The sequence below is a fragment of the Canis lupus genome, chromosome 15, assembly GCF_003254725.2.
Source record: "Canis lupus dingo isolate Sandy chromosome 15, ASM325472v2, whole genome shotgun sequence".
Classification (NCBI taxonomy): Eukaryota; Metazoa; Chordata; class Mammalia; order Carnivora; family Canidae; genus Canis; species Canis lupus.
In genome coordinates this window covers 48,342,827-48,369,061 of record NC_064257.1, presented here as the reverse complement: position 1 = coordinate 48,369,061, position 26,235 = coordinate 48,342,827, and the positions used below count along the sequence as shown (strand labels likewise).

The 26,235-nt window shown below is 36.2% G+C and overlaps 2 protein-coding genes across 16 annotated transcripts in view; one reads left to right on the top strand and one right to left on the bottom strand.

The window, feature by feature from the left end:
• The window catches only part of DCLK2 (doublecortin like kinase 2), a 246,421-nt gene that overhangs the window by 59,546 nt on the left and 160,640 nt on the right, over positions 1 to 26,235 (bottom strand). The window contains exon 17 of one of the 3 annotated variants that reach the window (XM_025439510.3): positions 6,274 to 6,409. The exons of 1 other annotated variant lie outside the window; for it this stretch is intronic. In XM_025439510.3, coding sequence (XP_025295295.1) covers positions 6,275 to 6,409 — 135 coding nt within the window. In that variant the 3' untranslated portion in view covers position 6,274. Of the gene's footprint in view, positions 1 to 6,273; positions 6,410 to 18,831; positions 25,275 to 26,235 lie in introns of those variants that run through there. One more of the 3 variants, XM_035698852.2, reaches the window with a different exon arrangement.
• LRBA (LPS responsive beige-like anchor protein) overlaps positions 1 to 26,235 on the top strand; it is a 728,875-nt gene that overhangs the window by 696,455 nt on the left and 6,185 nt on the right. For all 13 annotated transcript variants that reach the window (XM_025439493.3, XM_025439495.3, XM_025439499.3 and 10 more), the window contains 3 exons: positions 4,148 to 4,315; positions 20,023 to 20,124; positions 23,153 to 23,349. In XM_025439493.3, coding sequence (XP_025295278.1) covers positions 4,148 to 4,315; positions 20,023 to 20,124; positions 23,153 to 23,349 — 467 coding nt within the window. The remainder of the gene's footprint in view (positions 1 to 4,147; positions 4,316 to 20,022; positions 20,125 to 23,152; positions 23,350 to 26,235) is intronic.

The window sequence follows — 26,235 nt, the reverse complement described above, 5'->3', positions numbered from 1 at the left end:
CACTTTACTGTTTTTTAAAATATACGAGTGTGTGTATGTAAAACATTTTTATAAGTAGTAGCCTTATTTTAAACTTCAGTAGGACTTATTTAGCTTATACATTAAAAATATTTACACTTGCCAAAAAAAGTTATGAAGAAATCCTGAAATGATAGTCCTAGTATCTTAATATCTTATATACAAACTCTGATGCTAGTTTTATTTAAAATAATTTCAATTAGGGTAAATATGTGTTTGTGTTTTTTGACAATAGGGATATTAAATATTTTCTCCTTTAAGTTTGCCAGAGAAGCAAGGGGGAAATTGTGTGATCAATAATATATAATAGCAAAGCTATCACAAGTGTTGAATTCAATTATATTTTAGCACATAAGCCAAAAAAAAATCCTTCTCTTATTAGATTCAGGGTGGGGTGGGGGGCGGGGAGAGAAACATGGTTGTAACGGAAAATTCTTTAAACATAAATCATGTTTTCGGGACACAACTAGAACAGCAGAGGCAACAATAAAACCTTCCCTCGGCGGTGGGAATTATTTTCAGGCCACATTTTAGATTCAGTGGTGTAGAGTCCTGAGCTTGAATTTTTTTTATTTGTAGCACAGCTGTCAAATAAAACATTAACTAGAAAATTTGTTCTGTCAAAAAGGGGATATTCTAGTGCTTGTGGTAATATTTGATATTAGTGTGTGGAGAGGTGGACTGGTATTAAAGGAAACAAAAAATAAAGGTTGAGGAACACTTATGAGATTATCAGAAAATAATTTACCAAAAGGAGCAGCAGGTATTTATATGCTGTGATTTATTTAGGAGGAGTGAACCTCAACCTCATAGCAATAACAAATATTGCGGAGGAAGGCTGCCAGAACAGGAAAAAGTAAACTTAAAAAAATAATGTTTTCCAGAGTTGAGTCCAAAGTATAAATTGTAGAAAATAAAGTTAATTTGTATTAAAATATGAAACGCTTTAGATATAAATATGTAAATGTCACTCCCTTATTTCAATCTTCCTGATGCCCAACCTAAATTCATTCTACATTATTCTCATTGATTCTATCTTGTTTTCTTTCTTTTATACTACTTATCACTGTTCATAATTACATATGTTTGTGTCTGTTTAATGTCTGTCTGCCCCAGTAGACACTAAATACTCTGAGGGCAGGGATCATGTCTATTTACATGTCTCTTGAACAGCAATGCACATGTCAAAGGGCCTAGTGCCTGACACTTAGTAGGTGTGCAGTAATGTTGAATAGAAAATAACTGTGATAACTTTGAGGGCAAAAATTAAAGCACTAGGAAATTGTAATGGAAAAAGAAACCACAGTAACTGAGTATACATTTTCCCAACACTGATATTATAGATACAGAGGGATGACTTAACCGAGAATTAACAAGTACAAATCTTGGAACATGCTGCCACTCTAGTTAATTCATCCCACTTTTATAGTTAAATCTTTCCACTTTGTCCTCACATGAGTTGGAAATAGGGTAAGTCACCAAGCAAATAGCTGTTCTTCTGCAAACCTTCTGGAAGCACATGGGTTTCCTGCATACCAGGTGCCTCCTGTACCTACTTAAAATTGTACTCACTCCCCTTCTTACTCCTACAACCCACTGAGGTGATAGGTATCAAATCTTAAATAAGCCTAACCTCAATAACCTATTTAAATCATGCCTGGAGTTTACAGGCTCTCTGCACTTAGGTATAGGCTGAGACAGAAATAACTATACACATTCTGTTATCAAAAACATAATCAACATGATATATGGTGTCTTCAGTTATTTTCAGTAGTTAAAACTCACTGATTTAACCTTCAGTTTTCTAATCAGTAATAAGAGTGCATTCAGCTTCCTAACTTTGTCCTACCCCTTGTAAGGCCTGCCTTTACTCTAACCCCACCCATTTTGCCACTAAACCTCTCCACTTTGTTCTTCAGTTAAATTGGAAATGATGTGGAAATGATTACATCTTTTCCTATTTAATTTGTGCTTTCTTGGGGCACCTGGGTGGCTCAGTGGTTGAGCATCTGCCTTTGGCTCAGGTTGTGATCCCGGGGTCTTGGGATCAAGTCCCACATCAGATTTCCAGCAAGGAGCCTGCTTCTTCCTCTGCCTGTGTCTCTCATGAATAGATAAATAAAATCTTTTAAAAAAATAATTTGCACTTTTTCTTTTCCATTGTTTTCATTCTAAGAAGCTTTGAATTCTTATGATAGTATCAATTCTAAAAATTAGCTAATTTTTTTAATGAAATGTTTTGATGTCAAATTAAAAGGTTGAAATTCAGAAATACACATTTTTAACTTTTAGCAGTTAGAACACCTGTCTTACTAAAGTCCTTATTCACAGGAGAAAAAAATGCGCTTTATTAGTTGTGCAATTTGAGACTGAAATTAATGTGAATTTAAAGTTACTAGTAGTAGGGGCAGCCCTGGTGGCTTAGTGGTTTGACACTACCTTTGGCCTGGGTTATGATCCTGGAGACCGATATCGAGTCCCGTGTCGGGCTCCCTTCATGGAGCCTGCTTCTCCCTCTGCCTGTGTCTCTGTATCTCTCATGAATAAATAAATAAAATCTTAAAAAAAAAAAAAAGTTACTAGTAGTAGGTTCTCTGCAAGTGGAAACAGTATATTTGACCTTTTATCTGAATTAAATATATTTCTGCATTTTATTTTTTAATTTGCAGCTTTTGTAATAAGCTTCAGACTTCCTAAAATCAAGAATTAAAAAAAAACTAACGGAAGTATTTTTTTAATTATATTTATGATTATCTTAAGAGTTAAATACACTTAGATGCTAATACTTAGGTGAGACCTTAAACTTTGTTTTAATTTTTTCAGAGATTTTATTTATTCATGAGAGACACAGAGAGAGAGGCAGAGACATAGGAAAGGGAGGAGAAGCAGGCTCCATGCAGGGAGCCCAATGTGGGACTGGATCCTGGGACTCCGGTATCATGCCCTGAGCCAAAGGCAGACGCTCAACCGCTGAGCCACCCAGGCGTCTCATGAGACCTTAAACTTTTGACTAGATTATGATGTTTTCCAAATTAAACACAAACTTTTTAGGCATATTAATCTTTTTTCAGTTTAGTGGTTTTCTTGAATATTTTAATTCTATTTATATGACCCCACTGGAACACTTCTTCAAAAATAAAAAGAAACTCGTGCTATTAGAGGTAGACATTCTGTGACATTCATCTGTAATTCTGTAGACATTTCAAAGGAAAATATTAGCTAGAAACCATAGAGATGTAGTGGAAGGGCTGCTTTAGCTATTTCATTCTTTAGACAAGTTTGTATGAATCATAAACACCATATCTGATTTTTAAACAAAGATTCTCAAAGTGGGGGCTTTACTTTTTTTTTCCGGCACTGTTATGTGAACAATTCATCTGTGTCCGAAGCCCTCCCGAGATGTATAGTAAGTGTACTGGATTCTTCCCTTTGGCGGTCATTAATGTTAGATAAACTGCCATTATCTTACTCCATCATCACCCCCCAAATATTTTTTATCATTAAGAGAATCAAGACAAAGAAAGAATGACCCAGCTCTAATTGTAATCTCAATATATTAGTCCTTTTACCAAAACTTAGTTCATGTAAATCTGATTTGAAAAGAACAGAAACTCTCCAAAGTGACTTTTATCATCCTTGTATAGATCACGTTAAAAAAAGAGAAATACATTATATCTTTATTAATTCAGAGACAAGTTTGTAATAGTAAAGACTGAATTATAAAGCAAGGCTCTTAAGTTTTATTTTGCTTTGAATCATACAGAGTAACTTACGAAATTGCTGAAATTATTCCAAATAAGAGTTCTGCTGGGCCTGCTTTAATCAGTAAACATGATTCATTTGGAATTCATAGTAGCCATGTATAATGATATGGTATCATGGTCCTAAGTTTGTTGAAATAGTTTCAACATTATATTTTTCAAAAATGTTATTATCACTGTTCAATTGACTTTTTGTCATTGTTAATATTCGATGAAAACTTTTAGGTTAGACCAGATCAAATTTGATTGTAAAATCTGAATCATCAGAATTGAGTTAATATGACTTTATTATTTTATAAGTTAAATGGTCAGTGGAATTTCTTTAATTATTTTATAGCAGTTTTAAATAAAATTGTTTTGTATTTCAGGAAAATTAATTCAAGTGGTATTTGGCCATTGGGATGTGGTCACTTGCCTCACTCGTTCTGAGTCCTATATTGGGGGAAATTGCTACATTCTCTCAGGATCACGTGATGCAACCCTTTTGCTCTGGTACTGGAATGGAAAAAGCAGTGGCATTGGAGATAACCCAGGCAGTAAGTACAACTTATTTTATAAGTAAACTGTTACAAGTGATATATAATAACATTTTGTAGTGAAGTTATGTTTTCTTATCATGGTAAAAGTGAAATTGAATCATTAAGTCGTTTTAATTTCCTAGTTATAATTTAAGAAAGGTCTAGATAGCCTCTCAATTATTAACATTTTGTGAGCACTGATAATTCAAGTCCAAGTATAAAATCTCATTTTTCATGGTACAGGTTATTCTTATGACCTGAAAATGCTAGTTCCTCATTGGAAATGGGCTGTCACCAAATAAAAGAGAGGTGTTTCATTCACGAACATGATATAACATAAAAGAGCAATCACATATTATCTTGTTTTTTGAATACATATTGTAAGAGAGCAAAAAAACAATTATAATTTCGTGGAAACAAACCAGTCTTTATAAAAAATATGCTTTCATTTACATATTAAAAGATAAAACAGGTCATAAAAGGCCAATATGGAATATTCAAATTGGCTCTTGGTTTTTCAGATGGGAAATGAAAATGTTCACCAACAGCCTTAAACATCTTTATGAAACTATGCTGAAGGCAGTAAAACAAAAAATGTGTAACCATTTAAAATTGTAATTCACAGAAGGCAAAAAAGGAAGCAGCTACCATTAAAACCAATCGCACACAGCTGCAGAAAAGAAATGGCTTTAGAAAAACACATTAAGAAGTAGGAAAAAACAATTAAAGGGACCACCTGAAAAATGAGAATTTAATTAAAATGATTATGACAACACTGAAGAGTTCCTGCAAGAATAGCTTTTTAGCTTTTTACTTCATAAGGTAGAGCTTTTTAACTGCTCTTAAATATTTACAGTTTCTTAATTTAAAGCAAGTTGCACTGTATTTGGTTAAGGAAGCACCGTTTGTCCCTGATTGCTTTACCTGAATACCGTAGCACTCTGTCATTTAGCTCCAAATTATGAAACGGTCGACATATGCTTCAGTCCATCACATTTTGGATTGACTTCTTAAAGCTGTGCTAATAAGCTTAAAAAACTATTTAATAAGCTTAATAAACTATTTAATAAGCTTATTTTAATAAGCTTAAAAAACTGTTTAAAAAATAGTCAAAAACCAGTGTAGAAGTTGTTTATGGGAAATATTTTATAAAATATTTTCTAAAAGCTGTTTATGCTTTTTTGTTTTGTGTGATAGGTAAGCACAATTTTTATTAAATCCTCTAAGGTATATTTCTTATGTCACTCCAATCAGAGATGATTCCCTATACAAATAGGATACAAAAAATAACTTTAAGGCTGTGATGCTTTGGGTTATACAGTCTTTGTGCTCAAGTCAAACTTCAGTGTATGCGTTTAAATGAGAGGATAATGTGTCCATGTGTGTCTTTCACATATTTACATAGACATCTGTATTTTACATAGAATTATGATAAAAGTTTTTAAACATGTTAAAAAAAATTGTTCTTGGGGAATTGTTCTTCACTTTCTTTTGAGAAATGCTTTATGTTCTTTACGTTATGGAGCCTTACATTCTGCTCCTTCTTCATTTCTGCCCTTTTAGGAGTGTCTACTTTCAATTTCTTTTTTTCCTGTGTCTATAAATTCAGTTATCGAGATTCAGTAAATTATCTTAGACAAACCTAGGCTTGACATAAACAATAAATATACAATTTGTTACTTAGCTAAAAGTATTTAGGAAGAACTTTCTCTTGCCTTAAAACAACGTGTCTCATGCACGTAAAATATTCCAAACACAAGAAAAAAATGTTTTGTTTTTTTTTGGTTTTTTTTTACTTCCTTGACTTAATTGTGTCCTATGTTATACATGGTCATTACCAACGTGTACTCTGAGAAGTAGCCAAAGGCTTATTAGCTACACTTCCATGTGATGGCGGTTACATTTCAGAAATTAAAGTATATCTAAAACTAGAAATATTCAGCTTTTCCAGAAGGGAGAAATATATATTTAAATACCTTATAAATCATTCCTAGAGATGGTTTTTACATGCATGTCTTCTAAAAAAAATGAATCAAGTAGCATTGACCAAATCCTAGAGTTGGAGTAAAGCAAATCCAAGTTCCGAGCTTTGCTGTGGTCCTTCTGTCTTGTCTGTTAAATGAAAGCAACAATAGTAACTGACTTAAGGTGTCATCAGAAGCACGGAATGCTTAGAGCAAATAAATCACTACACAAACACCATCTTGTTGGCATCAGAGTATACATTATAATGTTATATTTTTCATAAAGCACTTCATCTATACCCTCTCATTGTCTGCAGCGTGGTGGACATTAACCCCTAGTAATGCTGGTAATGAAAAGAAAAAAAAGAATAACATAACAGCATATCTAATAAAAATTTTAGAAAATTGTAATGTATCTTGACTAAATTAAATTACCTTTCTCAAAGTGAACCTAATCCTTTCTGGCCCTTTTATAGTGTCTGATGTCCCAATCTAATTTTGCTTTAGCTTTGAAGGATGAATCTGGGTGAAAGACAAATAGGCACTTTTTCATATAATGAGAATTTCCACACATTAGAATAGAAAAATGAACAAGCCAGCCTAAGCTTTTCAGAAGAGAATGAAAAACAAAAACAAAGACATTTTTACCACGCATGTGAACTGTTTTACACATTCGCGCAAGCTGGTTTGGATTTTATAAGCCTCTGGCTGGTTGATGTCTCCACGATGCAGCCGCTGAAGTCAGAGCTTTTCAAATGAGGAATTTTAGGTTATGTTTATTCCTATATTGTATCTCTTGAATGCAATACAAATGACCTTTAAGAAACTGCCACGCTATTTTTTTTAACATATAATTTCAACCTGATCTATAAATGCACACAATGCCTCAACTTAAATTTTTGAATACAGACTTGTTCTTTCTTGATGGGAAAATAGGTAAGTTCAAGAAAACTAAGCTATTGTTTTTTTTTTTTTTTTTTTTGCATTTTATAGGGTCTCCTTCAAGTATTTAGTCTGTATGTTTTGCTTTTCAAAAATCATGAGGATAAGCTAGAAATCTTCCTTCCTAGGGTCATATGCCTGCACCGTTTTCCACAAATCTAATAGTGCTCTCTGTGAAGTTCACGGCTTTATTACTATTTTTTAAAAATCATGTTATCCAGTATTAAAATACACATTGCTTGGGCAAAATCAGGCTAACTCAAACTGGATAAAACCTATACTTGGGCTTTTAAAAGGATGCACATGTTTTATAAACTCTGCCTAGATTATGTGGCAAAAGCCTTGTTTTCCTGTATAACAGATAGTTTTTCATCTTTGACTCTTTTGTTTTGTGATAGTTATCTCCTACGGAATGCAATTTTCTTACCGAGAAGAGAAATTAAGATATGATTCTATTTAGTTGTAGATTTTTAAATAAAATTAACCAAGAACATTTTCATGAACGGTATTTTCTACATGGAAGCACATTTCTCTTTGCCCTCGTCCTCTTTGTGTTTTAGAACTGAATCTGTGCACCAAAATGCTTTTCCTGAAACACTCATTTTCCCCTCAGAATAATGCTATAAAGACTGTATGTTCACAAATTTTGGAGAAAACGTCCCCCAGTGCATTCAATTGACATTTGAATACTTTAAACTTGGAAATAATCTTATAAGCAAGATGAAAATTTATAAAATAGTTATTATCTACGATTTTTATATTGTATTACGAGATCATAAACTTAGATGCATTTTAAGCTTTTAAAAGTAAATGCTTATTAAGTATTTTCAGGCTTCTGAGTAATTTTTTAAAAGCCACAGTTGATTAGCTTGAGAAGCAAATGGTTGCTGACTATGAGGGTGTTGTATGTATGTGTGTATATAGTATTTCAGTAAAGTACTTTTCCATTCTCACATTCTGTTTTTGATTTGATTGAAAGGTGGCATTTTTTTCCTCTTTGCAATCAGACATGCTAATCTATGTCAGCTTTCTCCTTTATAGGAATGGCGTCTACTGAAAAAAAAAAAAACACAACTATTTAAGTTTTTTTCATAACAACAAGATTCTGTTCTTTAAGAATATTTCAGCACCATTAATTAGAAAGAAGGTTTTATTAACCATAAGGCTAGCACTAACAGACCACAGAGCTGTTTTTTAAAGTACTGTATGCCATAGCTGCCCTGCTTTTTCTCTGTCTAAAACTTCATTTTGTTATACTCTCATCAATCACTTAAGTCATTACCGTAAATCCTACTGTTGTTAATTTTACTAGTATCACCCTAATGAGACATTCCTGCTATAATTAAAAATGAATTCTAACTTTAAGGCATTCTAAATTTTTTTTTAATGAATTTAGAATGATCTTGCCATATGACTATAAATACCACTGATATGCATGGACTACTCATCAGTCTATAAGAAAAGTAGTATCATTATATGTCCAGGTGTGAATTATTTACTGATTGCTTCTGTGCACATGTGCTTATGCATATGTATATTTTTGTGCACATATTTAGGAATTATGTTCTTTCTATCATAAAGCCTAACATGTTTTACTGAAGCTACTGATAAATCCTTATTCTTTGTCTTGCCAAAATATAGTTGGAGGTAACATAAACAGTATTCTTTCTGTAAGTAGGTGTCCTAGAGCACCATCTGCTGGATGTACTCAGGGACTTAATACTGGTAAATTTGAAAATCACTACTTGATTAAGTCAGGTGTACTTTGCTTTTAATTGTCTGTGATAGATTATTTATGGGTTACAGATGCCAAGATACGTACATTTGTGTTGAACTATATACATTTGTAAAAGAAATCACTTTCCTCCTTCTTTTTCCCCACCCTAGCATAGAATTGGATATTTATAAGAAATTTATTGTTTAAGGAAAAAGTAAACAACCTATGCCCAACGAAACAAAGCATCAGTTTGTCATGAGACAGACTCTTATCTTCTCGATCCCAGATCTTCATTAAACTACACTGGAGGAAAACTGTTTGGATATTTTAACCTTATGTTCACTTGATTCTGAATATGAAAGCAAAGCTTGAATCAACTGTGGCTTGAAACCTGGGCTATGACTCTTGATCTGATTCTTTGTCTAGAGCATGAGTTCCTGTATTTACCTCATCAAGAGCTTTCCTTGTGGTCTGACTTTTGGCGTACACTGTTGCACTAACACCAAGACTGCCCTGTATTTTTCTTTTTTTCTTGAAGAATTCATCAACTTGGGTTTGAAGCAGTATGTTGGCAGTATTCAAGTTCAGGTGACATTAAACTACGTTTATGAAATTCTCCAGAAGGTCCAGGATGTTTAGTGCTCCATGATGTAATGCAGGCCCTTGAGTTCCAGCAAAACAACTCTGTATTTACTGCTTGTAACTAATAGTAGATGTGGTAAAAGGAATTATATTCATATGGCAAATGAATACAACCTTAATGTGCACCATATGCAGAGTGGTGGGGTGATGTGCCAATATATCACATTTATTTACCTTGTTTAGTTGCAGAGAAAAATGAGTATACCATTCAGCCGTAGGCTATAGTCATCTAAGTATGAGAACAGAAGAACTGATGATTTATGCCCTCAAATTGAAACTTTGTATCTTCATGTATAGATTTTAATAGTGCCACACCAAGGAAAGTTGCTTGTCTAATACTTTATGCTCAGATGGGAAATTTCATTTCAAACAATTGGTAAAACTAATTGTAATGTAAGATTTAAGTTCCCTCTAGTCAACTAAAGTTCTCAAAGAACATTTTGAATATATCTTCTTTCATTTAGTTGAAACTGAATATACCCTGAAATTGCAAAATCGCAAGCTACTTCTTCCATTCCTAAAAGCAAGATTCTTCAGCTTTTAGAATATTCTGTGTGTGTGTGTGTGTGTGTGTGTAACCTTTTTGGAGAACCACTATAAGAACACATTTAATGAAGACCTCCTGGAACAGTGTATTAGACTGACTTTATCACCTTCCAGAAAGTTCATTTCATTAGAGAAATTGTGTGACAGTTTTCGTGTACATGTACCTCATATTGTGTTTTAGATATTCCTGAGAATTTATTAAAAGAGACCCATTTATATATGAAATGAAGTATTTACATGCTTCTAATGATTTCTTTTACAAAGCAACAATTGCTCTAGTCTTTAATTTTCCTCACAAATAGACTTGGTCAGACTTCAGATTGTAGACGTGAAGTATGTTTAATTAGGAAAAAAAATCCTTAGAATTCTTTCTGCCTGCCATGGCTAAGGCTTCATAACTGCTGAACTTTTTAGCTTTTATTCTTGTAGCTTGTAATTTTCTACAATTGAGAGATTCCGTATTTCCTTGGAGTGAATGGGATCAGGATGTTTCTTTTTTTTTATTGTAGTTTAATTGACACATGACATTAGTTTCAGGTGTATGACATAATGACTTGATATATGTATATATTGCAAAGTGATAACCACACTTTATTTAGGTAACATCCATTGCCACTGCAGTTATAAACCTTTTTTCCCGTGATGAGAATCTGCTCTCTTAACAACTTTCAAATGCACAACATAGTATTATTAATTATAGTCACCATGCTGTACACTACCAGGACTTATTTGTTTTATAACTGAAAATTTGTACTTTTTGACCACCTTTACCATCTCCTCTCCCCACCAACTGCCAGTCTGTTCTTTGTATCCCTAAATTCAGTTTTTTAGTTTGGGTGGTTTTTGGTTGTTTCTTTTATTCCACATATAAATATGATTATAAAGTGTTTGTCTTTCTCTGTCTGGCTTATTTCACTTAGTAGAATGCACTCAAGGTCCATCCATGTCGTCACTAATGGCAGGATCTCCTTTTTATTTTTATGAATGATTAATAATCCATAAGTACACCTACACATACCCCATTTTCTTTATCCATTTATCCCTTGGTGGATACAGGTTGTTTCCATGTCTTGGCCGTTGTATATAATGCTGCAGTGATCATGAGGGTATAGGTATCTTTTCAAGGTAGTGTTTTCATGTCCTTCAGAAATAGATACCCGAAAGTAGAATTGCTGTATCATATGATAGTTCTATTTTTAATTTTTTGAGGAACCTCCATATTGCTTTCCATAGTTGCTATGTCGCAATCTACATTCCTTTTTTTTTAATATTTTATTTATTCATGAAAGACACAGAGAGAGAGGGGGAGAGAGACACAGGCAGAGGGAAAGGGAGAAGCAGGTTCCATGTAGGAAGCCCAATGTGGGACTCGATCCCGGGACTCCAGGATCACACCCTGAGCCAAAGGCAGACCCACAACCACTGAGACACCCAGGCGTCCCGCAATCTACATTCCTACAACAGTGCATGAGGGTTCCTTCTTCTCCACATCCTCTCCAACAGTTGGTATTTATTTTCCACTTTTTTAATATAAAGAATAGTCTTGGGCAGCCCAGGTGGCTCAGCAGTTTAGCACCGCCTTCAGCTCAGGGTGTGATCCTGGAGACCTGGGATCGAGTTCCGCGTCAAGCTTCCTGCATGGAGCCTGTTTCTCCCTCTGCATGTGTCTCTGCCCCTCTCTCTCTCTCTCTCTCTCTGTGTGTGTGTGTGTGTGTGTCTCATGAATAAATAAATAAAATCTTAAAAAAAAAAAGAAAAGAATAGTCTTCAGTGAAAGTGGCTTCTTTTTAAAGATTTTATTTTTAAGTAATCTCTGTACCAAACATGGGGCTAGAACTCACAACCCTGAGATCAAGAATTGCATGCTCTACTGACTGACCTAGCCAGCCACCTCTATTTATTGTATTTTTGATAACGGCTATTCTAATAGTTGTGAAGTGATATCTCATTGTGGTTTTCATTTGCATTTGCCTGATGATGAGTGGTGTTGAGCACCTTTTTATGTGCCTGTTGGCCATCTGTATGTAGTCTTTAGAAAAAATACTATTCACATCCTCTTCACATTTTTTACTTATTTTTTCCTCTGTCCACTTTTTAAGTTAGATTCTTTTATATTTGTTTGCTATTGAGTTGTATGAGCTCTTTGTATATTTTGGATATTATCAGATATATGATATGCAAGCATTTTCTCCCACTCTGTAGGTTGCCTTTTCATTGTTCATGGTTTGTTTCTTTTGCTCTGTAGAAGCATTTTAGTTTGAAGTAGTCTTACTTATTTTTTGCTTTTGTTGTCAAATTCAGAATGTTTCTAATAGCCAAAGATGTGAAATATTTTTATCTGTATTCTTTTTTGGAGTCAGAATTTTATGTTTATGTTACTGGACGCTAGATATACAGCTATAGAAGCTATCAATGAATTAGAGCCAAATCAAGCCCCTCTATGGGGACTCAACAAATGAAAAGTCTCAAGAAAGTAGGAAAAAGAAATAGTTATATAGAATTTGATATGTTCACATAATGAAATACTGCATGGCCATTAATGTATTATGAGTTTGCAGTACTGACGTGGAAAGATATGCTGTCTGTTATCATTAAATGTAAAAGATCATCAGACTATATATGATATATCTTCTAGGCATCTATGTCTATGTGTACACTTTGTATTCTGTGTATATTTATGCATAGAAAAAAGTCCAGAATGACTGCCAGCAAAATGTTTTTTATGTCATTTAGCAATAGTTATTTATAGGTAGTGGAATTTAGAGGCAGTTTTTTCATTTCCTTCTTCATAATTTACTAAATTATCTGAATGTTTTATAATGAGCATGTATTACTTTAATAATCAGAGACAATAAAGATATTTGGGGAAAGAATACCTAATTATATTAATATACCTTCACTTCCTGCTTCTAGATATTAGTAGTTTTATAAGAAGTTATATGGATTGTTAGAGAAGGTTAGAAAGTCTAAGAAAAAGAAGAATGGGAGAAATCAAAGTATAATTTTTAGAAATTAAGAGACAAAAGAATGACAAGAAACAAAAAATAATCAGAACCATCTCTAATTTTCATTTATGCAGCATAGGGTAAGATATACTTTTGCTGAAAGAAGTGTCTACAACAGAGAGTGAAAATCATTCTACTGTTCATAGTACTACTTCTACTCCTAAGTGATACCTCCTGGGTGCTCCCTACATGTGGGCATTACTTTACATAGTAATTCTTTGATCCTCATAGTAGTCCTGTGTGGTAACTACTGCTATTATCCTTGTTTTATAGATGAGGCACAGAGAGATTATAAATATGTCTTTACTTTTTTCCCTGGGCCTTTTGAAGCTCCTAGATCTTTCTGTAACTATGAGAACATACCCAAGGGAGGTCACATAGGTAGTACTCTAGGCCAGAGGTACCACTCTTTTTTTTTTTTTTAAGAGGTACCACTCTTGATCACTAAACTGTACTACATTTTTAATTTGATTTAATTGGGCTGTAGAGAATTTGATGCAACCCTGTCACTGAAGCACGCCTTATATTTACAAAGGAGAATACAGAGATAATTTTGCTAAACTGAGTTCTTATGACAGTATGCATCATGTTAGGATTTTGAATTTTTATTTTTATTTATTTTTAAGATCTTATTTGAGAGACAGAGAGAGCATGAGCTGGGGGAGGTGCAGAGGGAGAGGGAGAAGCAGACTCCTCGCTGAGCAGGGAGCCTATTGTGGAGCTTGATTCCCAGACCTTAGGATCATGTAAAGGCAAACACTTAACCCACTAAACCACTCTGGCACTCCAGGACTTTGTGTTTGTTTTGCTTTTTGTTTTTCAGAGCCAATGCTCAAGCAGGGGTAGGGACAGAGGGAGAGGGAGAATCTTAAGCAGCTGATGTGGGGCTCAATTTCATGACTCTGAGGTCATGACCTGAGCTGAAATCAAGTCATACACTTAACCAACTGAGCCACCCAGGCACCCAAGGATTTTGTGGGTTTTTTTTAAATATTATTACACAATTTAGGATTATACTTTAAGTATGCAATTGTAGGTATATATTCACACAACACATTTTCTAATGGAGGAGGAGAAGGGTTGATGGAGAAAGAAGGAATAGAACAAATTTCAAATAATTCCCTTTGCATAATTAAAATGTAGTGTTATAATTCCCTTTGGAACATTGGGAAGTTAATGGGAAAGGTTTAAGAAACATTTAGTAGCTAACCTCACTTCCGTTTCAGAAAGCCATTTCCTTTCTTGGTTTGCCATTATGGTGAGCCACATGAGAAACCTAAGTGTACAGTTTTCACATTAATTTTTTTTTCTCTCCCTATGTGTTGTAGTAATCAAAATGTAATTAAAATGGAACAAAAGGCATGTGCAAAACAGAAGTATCCATCTTTAAGAAATGACTGGCATATATTATATAATGCTTAGATTTTGAAAAATCTATACATACTTAATTAATAACTTATGTATTTAGATTCTTAAGCTTGTGTTTTCTTTCAGAATGAATACTCTATTGAAAATTTTTTTTAACAAAGACATGTTTCATATTTTGTTTTGCCTCCAAGAGGTCAGATGGTACTACATTTTAACAATGTGGAAAATTATATCAGTTGTTTTTACTTAAGGATTTTATTAATTGCTGTAAAATATTCATTTTGTATAAAAATTCAGTTGTAATAATGCTTAGATTTTGAAAAATCTATACTTAATAACTTATATATTTAGATTCTTAAGCTTGTGTTTTCTTTCAGAATGAATACTCTATTGAAAATTTTTTTTTAACAAAGACACGTTTCATATTTTGTTTTGCCTCCAAGAGGTCAGATGGTACTACATTTTAACAATGTGGAAAATTATATCAGTTGTTTTTACTTAAGGATTTTATTAATTGCTGTAAAATATTCATTTTGTATAAAAATTCAGTTGTAATAAATAGTTTGAACTTCAGTACAGCTTTTTGACCTTTCCAATTACAGACAGGTATTTATAATTTGCAGGTTTATAGTAAGGTAACAAAACCTGATCCAGTGACCATAGAATCAGGTCATTTGCCAGTACAATACTGTATTTTATTCCGTTCCTTATTTCCACAGTGCATTTCACATAATATATATCGAATAAAGGCTATTAAAGGAAAGAAGGAGCAAGTGAATGAGAAAACAATCAGGAAATGCTAACTCTTGGCCCAGGAGTCATTTAAACAAGTATTAACTGAAAGAACTAATATCATTTCTACAGAAGTAGGAATAGAGAAATGTTAAACCAAACTTTGTTTCATGATAAATGGTATTTAAAAAATGAGGAATGAATGAAGGGGGATTCTCTGCTAATAATATATTTAAACTGCTACGGAGAACTTCACAGTACATTTTAAAGCAATTTAATTTTCATAGGACTGAGGAAATAATGCCAAAAATACCAAGAACTTTATTTATTTTTAAAAATGTAAGTCAAAAGTTTGCCAGAAAAACATGTCTGCTCTGTTTTTACCTGGATTATTAATCCCTCTTGTTTTAATGGAGGCTTATCTTTTGAAATATTTTTCTCATTGAATATTTATGAACAGGGTGCTAGAGAAATTACTATTTTCTCTTCTTTGAGGTATAACTGTAAGTGTTTCAGGGTCCACTTGATGGAGAAATATACTTAGTTATGAGGGCACCAAAAGAAACACATTTAATAAAAACATTTGTTATTTTGCCTAATGGTGTAAAACATGTCACCTAATATTTTAAAATATAGATCCAATATAAATGCTAAATGGGAATTATGGAGATCTTGTGCTGCTTAAATGCAAGTTGGGTTGTTAGAACAGTGTCTGTAAATTAGAACTGATATTTCCAGTATCATGTACTGTGAAAAGCACATCTGTAAAAACTGGTGTGTCCTGGTATTCTTGGCAGGATTTGGACTGTCTTTTATCTCCTTTGACTTGTTCATCTTCCTTTAAGGCCATCCATAAAGATGCACTGAGTATCCTTTTCAGTCTTTGGTTAGGATTTGCATCAGTAGTCATAAACCTGCTCTCCGGACAAAGACACCCTTTCCTTTGAAGTAATTGCTCAAGCTTTTCAAAGCAGTCCAAGAAGTCTATCCTCTTTCTCTTTTTATTTTTCTTTAAGAGGAGTTTGAAGTGTAGCCCCTTAAACTAGCAACAAGATAAATTTTTCTCCCAGCTTTATTGAAAGCCATGACAATTTTTCAAGCAGTAAGACTTTAAAAGGTTCTTAAAGGAATCTGTTCTGCTTTATGATCTAGCTATTGGTAGATCCTACTATCTCAGAAAGCAAAAGTAACGACTTCTTGTATCCATTAACTCCTGCACATTTTTATCAAAGAATTAACCTGATATTTTTCAGAGTACTTTTTTTTTTCTGTTCTTTATTCGTTTTAAGGACTTCAGTGAAAAAGATGATAGCTTTGGGGCCTTTGAAAAAGTAATGTATGGCCAGTATTGTTTTATTTGAGCTGATCTCCCCTGCCAACCTCCCCAAGTATTAACTCTCAGGGCTGGCATGAGGTTGGGATGTGAGTGCTACAATGGCAGTGAGTTACATGGTTCCTAGATTTTGTTTCTGGACTTTAAAGACAAATATACACAGGTACAGAGCAGCTTTTCCTTTCCTTTCTGTAGGAGGTTACTGCTGTGCTCTGTGATCCAGGATTATGTGTAACTACAGAGAAATAAATACATTCTGTGAGCCACATATATAGCCTGTGTTCTGCCTCTGACTTTCCCCTCTACCCTTAGTAATTTTATTCCAAGTGGTCCCCAAAATATCTGTGGAATTTAAACAGTTTGGACTTGTTGGATTTAAATCCCCTATCATATAATTCTATTTGCTGTAGTGAAATTTTAATATTTAAAACATTTGGTTTATTAGAACTTACAAAACTCCAAGTATTTACTGTGAACAGATTTTTTTGATGAGAAAATGTAAAGCATACTCAATCCACATAACAGATAGTAAAGGGAATACACAGTTCAGTCTTTAGATAAGAATGGAAACAGCTTTCTTTAAGAGGATTTCATATCCTTCCCTATATTGTCCGTGGATTTTTAGAGGCTATCAATGTGCATTTCTAGAGGGGAGGGAATGTTAAATAGCATGTAGTCTTAGTGGAAATCCAGTGAGTGTTTGTGAAACCAGTTACCTGAGAACAACCCAGTGGTCATAAGTTTACCCTTATGTTTTTAATTTGTTGTTTTTCTTTTCCTTTCCTTTTTTTTCCTTCTATATTTCCTGAGCTGTCTAACCTGCTTCCTGGGTTAGAGAACATTTTGCCAAACTTTGAAGCCAAAGTCCTAGCACTGAACAATTCTTTATTTAGAGATCAGGCCCTAGGAAAAGAAAAATATTTTTCAGTATGTGTATGTCTTCTGACTTGTGGAGGGAGAAATGATTGGTATAGTGTGGATCACTGGGAATTCATATTTCATAAGTAAAGCTTACTTACAAAAAAATGTTAATTAGGAGTTTACAAAAAAGAATGCTTTTACCTTAACCCACTTTGTGGGGCTTATCATGAGGCTTCCTAAACTCTACAGTCCTAGAAAATTCTCAGTATTTCGACTCTTATGCTAAAGAAATATAATTAGCAAATTTTTTTTTTTTTTACTTCTTTCCTATTCCCTGGGAAAAAAATTTTTAGATCTAGAAAACAAAAAGTTAGCACTGACATGCTTAAGTGACAACACTTTAGATTGCTTTCAGTTGCCATCAGTTTTCCTTCACACTTATATTTCCCACCAAGGAATTCCAAGACAACTCAAGTAAAAACACAAGTCTCACCCCCCCCTCCCCAATAAAATGGTAACTTAGGAAAACAAACAAGGAATAATCACATTGAAAATGTATTCTTTAGATCTTAATGATTTTAATTCTTGATTTTAAAAAGTGGCCAATACATGTATTTAAACATTAATTTAAAAAATAACATAGTATTTTGTAGAATGTAGTGTCTTGGGAATGGGGAAAACCATGAATCATGGTTACCTAACTCTAGGTAACTTTTTAAAACATACTTATTTCTACTTTTTGTGGCAAAGCCTATCTCTAACAGAAAGTTAAGTAGTTCAGGTTGGCTTACATTATTTGCTTCTTTTCTTTAAAAATTCCCCAATTGGTGTGCTTTTTAAGGAAAAAACCATAGTTCTTAAATTCTTTCTGGTTAGCAAACTGTCAAGTGAGTTTTTTAATTAAGGTGGGTTTCCCACAAAGTTTAAAATCTTTGAATCAAAAGACACGAAGCCCCTTGTTCCACTTAACCCCTTGTCTTTAATGTGTCATCTGACGTCTCCCTCTGTCACTAAGTATGTAGGCCAGTCCCAGTGTCTCACTGCATGTGGCACAACCAGTGTGGTGCAAAGTTTGCTCTGATGCTCCTCTACTTAAATCTCATGCAGAAATACTTAGAGTCACCAAAAGTCATGAAGGATTCTGTAGGGACACAGCTATGCATCATGTGCCACAGTAAATGCATTGTGATAATTCTTTGTAATAGCTAGACATGAAGTAATTGTAGGCTCCAGCTGGTGTGGCCTCTGTCTCCATCGGAGAGGCCCTCCCCTGTTTTTGGTCACGGATCTTGTGCATTCAGTAAAAACTATTTATTTTCCTTCTTCCCCTCACTATCCTCCCAGAAAAACAGGCATGTACATATATTTTGCATGAAATTTCAGAGAATCTACTGACCCATCAGAAAAAACACTGCTCTGGAGCCTAGTTTAATTTTTCAACAGCCAGTATTTGCCTTTCCAAGGACGGTAGGTTTCTGGGAGATTTTCTCTAACCTACCTGATAGGATAACAAGTTGCTCTTTTCTACTGAGTTCCACAGCTGGTGCTAGAGAGCATTTTCTGGGCACATTTGCCCCTTTTGGATTATACAGTATCATTTATCAATATTCCTGTGAAACCAATTCAAATCAAGGAAATCTAAGCATGCTAATGGAACACTGTTCTCCAGTCCCATTTATAAGGGCTTTCTGTGTCTTTGTTTTTAGAGACTATAAAAGTGGAGGGCTAGTGTGGTCTGAAAATAGTATTCCTTAGGCTAAATATGGAATTCGGCTTATCCTTGCCACTTGGCATGAATCAAGCCACAAATGAAGCCCATTACTGTCTTCTTATCTGAGCTGGGCCTGTTGGTGGTGTGGGTTCCTTATTAACCAGCCAGTTTTTTCTCTTTTTATTTTGGGACTGAAATGCAGGATGACTTCTACTTGTGAAAATGTCTGGAAACATCTTCCATTGTCTGGATACTCATTCTCTGTTAGCCTTTCCTCACTTTCCTCCTCTAGTTTTCAGTCACAATCAGAACTACGTGTAAGAATTTATTTCCCCTCTATTCTTTGAACCACAGAGAAATACACTCTGTGAGGTTTATATATCAGGAAAATACTTAAGACTAGTAAATAGGCACTGAAGAGAGGGGCTACTTTGAGATACTGTGTCCTAGTTCAGACTTTCTTCACTACAATAGGGATCTCAGTGGCCCATGGAAGAGGGGGGCTGCCTTCCTTGAAATATGAATCAACCTAGAGTCACTACTTTTATAATCATCCATCTATAAATCATCTAATTGAGTGGCTTATATTAATATTTGGGAAGTATCTGAGGCATTCTACAAGGCAGATTGTTGTCTTATTTTACTCTGTTTTCAACCACTGTTGCTTGATAATCATGTAAGGATTTGAAATTTGGCAACTGGTCTTCATACTCTAGCATACAGTTTGGATCTAGTTCTAAAATAGGATTTCTAGACAGATTTCCAAACTATGAATTAAAGATTCAGGCATTATAGGGATTAGGAACAAGTTGTTAGTTATTTAATCTAAGTAGAGGGAGCTGAGAGAGATAATCCCCCTGCATGAACTTGAATTGATTTGTTTCTAATCTGTTCCTTCCTAAAGGTGAGACCACCACTCCTCGGGCCATCTTGACAGGCCACGACTATGAGATCACTTGTGCTGCCGTCTGCGCTGAGCTAGGCCTGGTGTTAAGCGGTTCCAAAGGTAAATCTGTGGTACCTTCATAAAATGTATGCATTTTTTGGTGTCTTCCAGAACAAATTGCCAAAGATAGATTTGGTACTTTTTTCTCTAAGTATACTGTCCATTATAGTAGCTATTGGCCATGTTGGACTGTTTAATAAATTAACTAAAACATGTAAGTTAACTACATAAAATTTAAAATTCAGTTCCTTGGTGGTACTAGCCACTTTGCAGGTGTTCACTATTCACATGGCTACTGTACTGAACAGGATAAATACAGAACATCAACATCATTGCAGAAAATTGTGTTTCACTGCATTGCTCTAAAGAGGGAGGCAGGAACAAGGAACATCTTTGTCTGTCTGTTTATTCTTCTGGACTCTGGGCTAGGTTTCATCTCACACCTGGATGGAAACTCGACCTGGTCTCTTTTAACTTCCAAATCTCAGAACCAGGCAAGAGCCAGGATGGCATTGAGAATGGAGTGGAAAGAAACTTAAGCTGGTTTCCTGGATGTTTGCCCTTGCACCATCATCATATATTCAGGCCAAAGATACTAAGCAAGCTTTCAAAGAGCACACGCAACAAATCAGGATCTGACCTGGAACAGAGCTGTTTCTAATTCATTGCTTATTCCACTGCAATAGTTTATCCATCTCTCTGTCTCCTCCCTGGGCTGAGTCTGAACACACAAAAAAATACTGTAATCCTGGGTCTTTGAAGGTTATCTGATAGGGATGCATTGAGTATTTGACTCACCTTATCTGTGTCTCGAACTATAATACTTAGTCTAGCTAACAAGACATTAAATATTCAAAGGATTGTGTTTAAAAATTTAGTTGGTCAAAGCAGTGAAACAATGTTCACAAAAATTCTATACCTACTAGATTTTTTTCCTTCTTATACCCAGTAATTTCATATATCTGGAGCAAATATAAGTTCTTAGCCTGCATAGGTTCCACACTAGACAAAGGGGCACCTGGCTGGCTCAGTCAATGGAGCGTGTGACTTGGGATCCTAGGGTTGTAAGTTTGAGCCCCATGCTGGGTATAGAGATTAAAAGTAAAACCTTAATTTAAAAAATTAGACATATAAAATGAACGTATCATATTAAAAGTCATCCTTGCTTTGAGTGGCAGTGCAGGACCATAAAAATGACCATGCAAGCTGAAACCATGTAGACTAATCTTAACAATGAATGGGAAAATTTATGGTTGTTTCATGGCTTTTAAAATCTTTTGTCAATACATTAAAAATTTTCTTACAGTTATATACCCACACACACACACACGGGCATAAAAAAAAACAGTAAAACTCACATTTACATAGAACAATATAATTTAAAATATTAGGAACACTGAAAATTAAAGTGTTTTCCTTGTGGGGACATACCCAGAGTACTTGAACAGTGCTTGCCTGCTTCTGTTTGTATAACGTATGATAAAGAGTGAGAATATTTCTGTGCCTTGACCAGTTGTCATGCTCCTAAGTTTTGGTCAGGTTCCAACATTTTATCTGCTGTGCATTCAACAGTATGAAATATTCCCCTGGGTCCTTTAAAAAGTGAAGGTTCTTGTTGGCATCACTTCTTCTGGGACATCATCATTTTTGTTCAACCCCTTTTCTAATCTGTGTCAGTAAGTTCACCTTCACTGATCTCCAGTCTCTGAGCAATGTCAGCATTTCCAGAATCTGTTCTTTCTCCTGTAACCCCATTTATATTCAGTACAAAGTTCCCTCACGGCTTTATCACTTTTCATTTCCTTACTGAGAGTTCATCTTTTGGCCAGTAGTCTCTTGATGATCCGTTTTTGTAAAATGTCACATGGGTTTCTCCCTGGGGATGAGGAAGCACCACAACCTTACAGTTTGCTCTGTGTGCATGAACTGAGTAACAGACCGTCAGTGACCACTCACTGACAGACTCTGAAGGAGATGATGTGTCGGTCACTCAGGATGCACACCTGTTATTTGCACAGTTGTCTGTGGACTGAAGAGCTAGTCACAAAATGTGAACTTTGTGCAATATCTGTGAAACTTGAAGTTTGAACTGTGTTGAGGAACTGATGTCATTTAAAGGTGATAAAGACAGTGGATATCCATGCATGCTGGCACTAAGCGACGCAGAGGCTGGGGGTATGGATTTATGTTGGGAAAACTTAGATACTCCCTGAGTGGTCAAGAAAAAAGCAGGTTTTCTGCTTTTTTCTTTAAAAGGGCATATGCTCTTAGTAGTCTTGTGGGGTCAGGTCACGAGTCCCCGTAGGCCTGAGGAATTCAGCTTGGAGATCAGCAGGCCTTCTATGCTTTACCCCTCTTGTCTGACTCAGACATGTCTTAGAACTTACTCATCACACAGGTGGTTTTGGTTACCTACTCCTTCTTTACATGTAGCAGGCATTCAGTAACAACGAAAATGCTTGGATATGCGTGTACTGATCAGTAGCTCCCATCCTCCTCGGGCAGCTCAGCCTGGTGGGTGCTACTCGCTTTGGGGGCAGCAGGCAAGTGTACTCATTTGCAGAAGGATCTCTGGGTGAATTTATTCCGGGGGTGGGGTTAGTGAGCAGTGGGAGGGAAGAAGGCTCGGGGCTCGCAAAGCTGCCCTCCTGAGCTCTCCCCACACCAGCCCACAGCACAGCCACTGCTGTTGGGCCCCTGTGACGTGTGGCAGAGCTTCACGGTGAGCTTGACAGCAGCCTGTGTTTAACTGTGGCCCGGCCTTCCTGGAAGCTCCTCTAGGATTTGAAATTTGTCCTGTTCCATTCTGAATGAGTCCTGTTTCTGTTATCTCTTGGCATAATGAATTTCATAAAGTAGCTCCCTGGCTCTTGAGGAGAAGTGAACCTGAATGTATGTGACCCGGCTTTCTCCTTTCCCAAGTAGAAGGTGAGATCTGGCCAGCACACAGAGGACAGTTTGTAAAATAACATATATAAGAGAGAAAATGTTTAGCTTCAACTGTTTGAGCCTGTTTGATTTGTGCTCAAGATTCATTTCACATTTGTCACCATTAAAAAAGTTTTGTCTCTTGTTTCTCTTTTCTCAGAAGGGCCTTGTCTCATACATTCCATGAATGGAGACTTGTTAAGGACTTTGGAGGGTCCTGAAAACTGCCTGAGACCAAAACTCATTCAGGCTTCAAGAGAGGGTCATTGTGTCATATTCTATGAAAATGGCTGCTTCTGTACATTCAGTGTGAATGGGAAACTCCAGGCCACTATGGAAACAGATGATAACATAAGGGTGAGTACGCTGCAGACTTTTCTCCATCCTAGACCTTGACCTCTCAGTGTGGCGAGTGAGGAGGAAGAGGCTTCACTTTTTTGGTCATGGAGGGCCTTTCCACGCCAGAAGAAAGTCATCAAGTGGCACTTGGACAAGGCGTGTGCATTTCACAGATCACGCGTCCCGGCTGAGCCAGAGCACTCTGTACGTGACAGCGCTCAGCGAAGCCAGGGCTGAAAACCTTCAGCAGGTTTCCCTGAGGCCCTGTGAAGCCAACCTGGGTGGCTTTCAGTTGTTCAGCTTTTTTTTTTTTTTTTTTTTTAATCTGTGTTTTCTGAGTATCAGAGCTAAAATAGCACAATAGACTATACGTAAAACTGGCTCCTGTTCACACTTGAATAGGTTGCTGGTGGGAGTGGTAGGGATTATGACTATTCAGGATTAGTATCTCATTTCAGACTTCTTGAATAACAAGACCAACACTTACCAAGTCAGGGGAGTTGGACTTCCAATTATGTGAATTGGGCATTTTTTCCCTTTTGATAAACAAGGAGTGGTAATGCTAGTGGACCTTCTGGACTCTTTTTATTTTTTTTTTTTTAAGATTTTATTTATTCATGAGAGGCAGAGAGAGAGAGAGAGAGAGAGGCAGAGACACAGGCAGAGGGAGAAGCAGGCTCCATGCAGGGAGCCCGAAGTGGGACTTGAACCCAGGTCTCCAGGATCAGGCCCTGGGCTGAAGGCGGCGCTAAACCGCTGAGCCACCCGGGCTGCCCACCTTCTGGACTCTTGCTTCACTTTCAGGACATGACTCCAAAAGTATTAGAGATTGAAAAACACAATAAGGACTGCTCTTTGGAGAGGCTGTTTTTTCAAGGCCCTTCTTTCCTCACTCCCAGGCCTCTGGGGCAGGTTAAGATAAAATGAAGCTGTGGTGCTCCTATCATTTTCCAGAATAAGGTTGGAGGTACATGTGAACTGTGTGGACATGTTGGAGGTACGAAGAGGATCATAGAGGCCTCTGCCCTCCGAATGTGGCTTGAAGCTAGCTCTGGACATTATATTCGTTGTTCTTCCTAACCTGGGGCAGCTAAGATGACATAAATTCTCCCAGTTTCCCAGATGTAGCCTGATACCCCCGCGCTGCTTTCAAGTAAACAAATAGCTGGGGCAAGGAAGTATTAAGAAACAACAACCCTAAGTATAGACTACATTGATGAAGTGAAAGGCACTTGGTCCTTCTGTATCTTAGCATTGATTTCTTAATTCATTGTCGTCTCCATTTTGCTCTGTGAGTTTTCTTCATTGTATTTTGACTGCCTCTACCACAAAAGCGTGCACTTATACTTTTATTTTTCCCTTCCTTCCCATAATACTTCATTTAAACCAAGTACACATCAGAGGATTTTCCTTTCTTCTTTTCTTTACAGTAATAATGTTGATAATCTGTCACTTTGAGTTACGATTATATTGTCAGCAACACTAATAAATCTGTAAAATAATTTGAAATCCCTTGCTGGCTAAAACAATATCTGTGGCATTTCAGTTAGTACCGAAGGCTCTGGGAAGTTCCTTGAGGCGATGGTAAGGAGGCTTTCTGCAGACTGTTCATACACACATGCTTTTCCTCTCTGCCCTATAGCCATTGTTTTTTTTTTCCCCCTTTAATATTTCCCACTGGATTTTAGGCTTAAACAATCCGTTGCCTTTTTCCCAGCACTCCTGCACTTTATCATACTAACTTGCAAGTGGCAACTGTGTGATTAAAACAAGCTTGCCTAAAATGAGCACTACCTGCCTGTGGCTCCAGAGACTGACACTTTCACAGCTAACTGCCCAGGGGGAGGGGGAGAGCGGAGCAGGATGGGGGAGGAAAGGAAGGGGGAGGAAGAATAAGAGACATCACAGAGCAAAAATCTCCAGTTCCGTCGTGCAGCCTGAGCCTGTGTAAGGAAAGGAGACCGTGGAAACAAATTAGTCATCAGCTCAGACCAGAAATTAAGTTTCTTTGAAATACCCAGAACCCTGCAGGCAGGCAGCCTGGGGAACCTCTGCACTAATCAAGGCTTCCCACCTGTTTTTATTTAGATGCCAGATTGTTCAGTGGCATTTGGTTAACGTATCATAGCACATCAACTAGGCAGTGTTTAGATGTCTTAATGAGTAACTTAAATTAAGTGGGCAGCCTGTACAGAGCAGCAAAGTTGTTTTATCCTAAACAAAGGATAACCACCATTTCACCCATAGGAACTCATTTATTTTCTTTTTCTGGGAAAGCTGTGTTAGGCCGTGATCATGCCCAGCAGACTGCTGTGGCCATAGAAACCAGTGCAGCTGGGGCATTGGCCGAGGCACTCGGGATTTCAGAGGAGGGCATTTCCATGTCCCTGGGGCCCTCTTAAAATCTCTAGTCTCAACCCAACCTGGATACTGAGGATGTGGGCTAGAGTTAAGAACCCTGTGAGTGCGGTTTGGGTAGAAGACCTGGTCCCCTCTGTAAATGTTACCTTGGCTCTTACTCCAGGGGAACCTGACAGGTTCCTCATGAGAAAGGCCAACAAAATACTTTTTCACTTTGGCAGGCACCTGGCTTATTAAAATGTTTTGGATGCCGATCAATGCATAATCCTAAAAATCCAGGCTTTATTTCACTCCAGACAGAACTAGGATTAGAGATTCTTTATTAGAACAAAGAGTTAAAGATTAATAGTTTTAATTTATGTTTTAATATAGCACATATCCAGCCTCAAGTATAAAACTCAAGTGAACCACAATCATAAGGTTAATGGATTTTCATTAGCTGAATTTTGTAAGCGGAGCAAATAATAGTTTGCCCTGGTGTGTACCGCGGTTCCATGGTATCCCTTAGAGATCACCATCTGTGAAGTGAATGGGGGGAAAAGA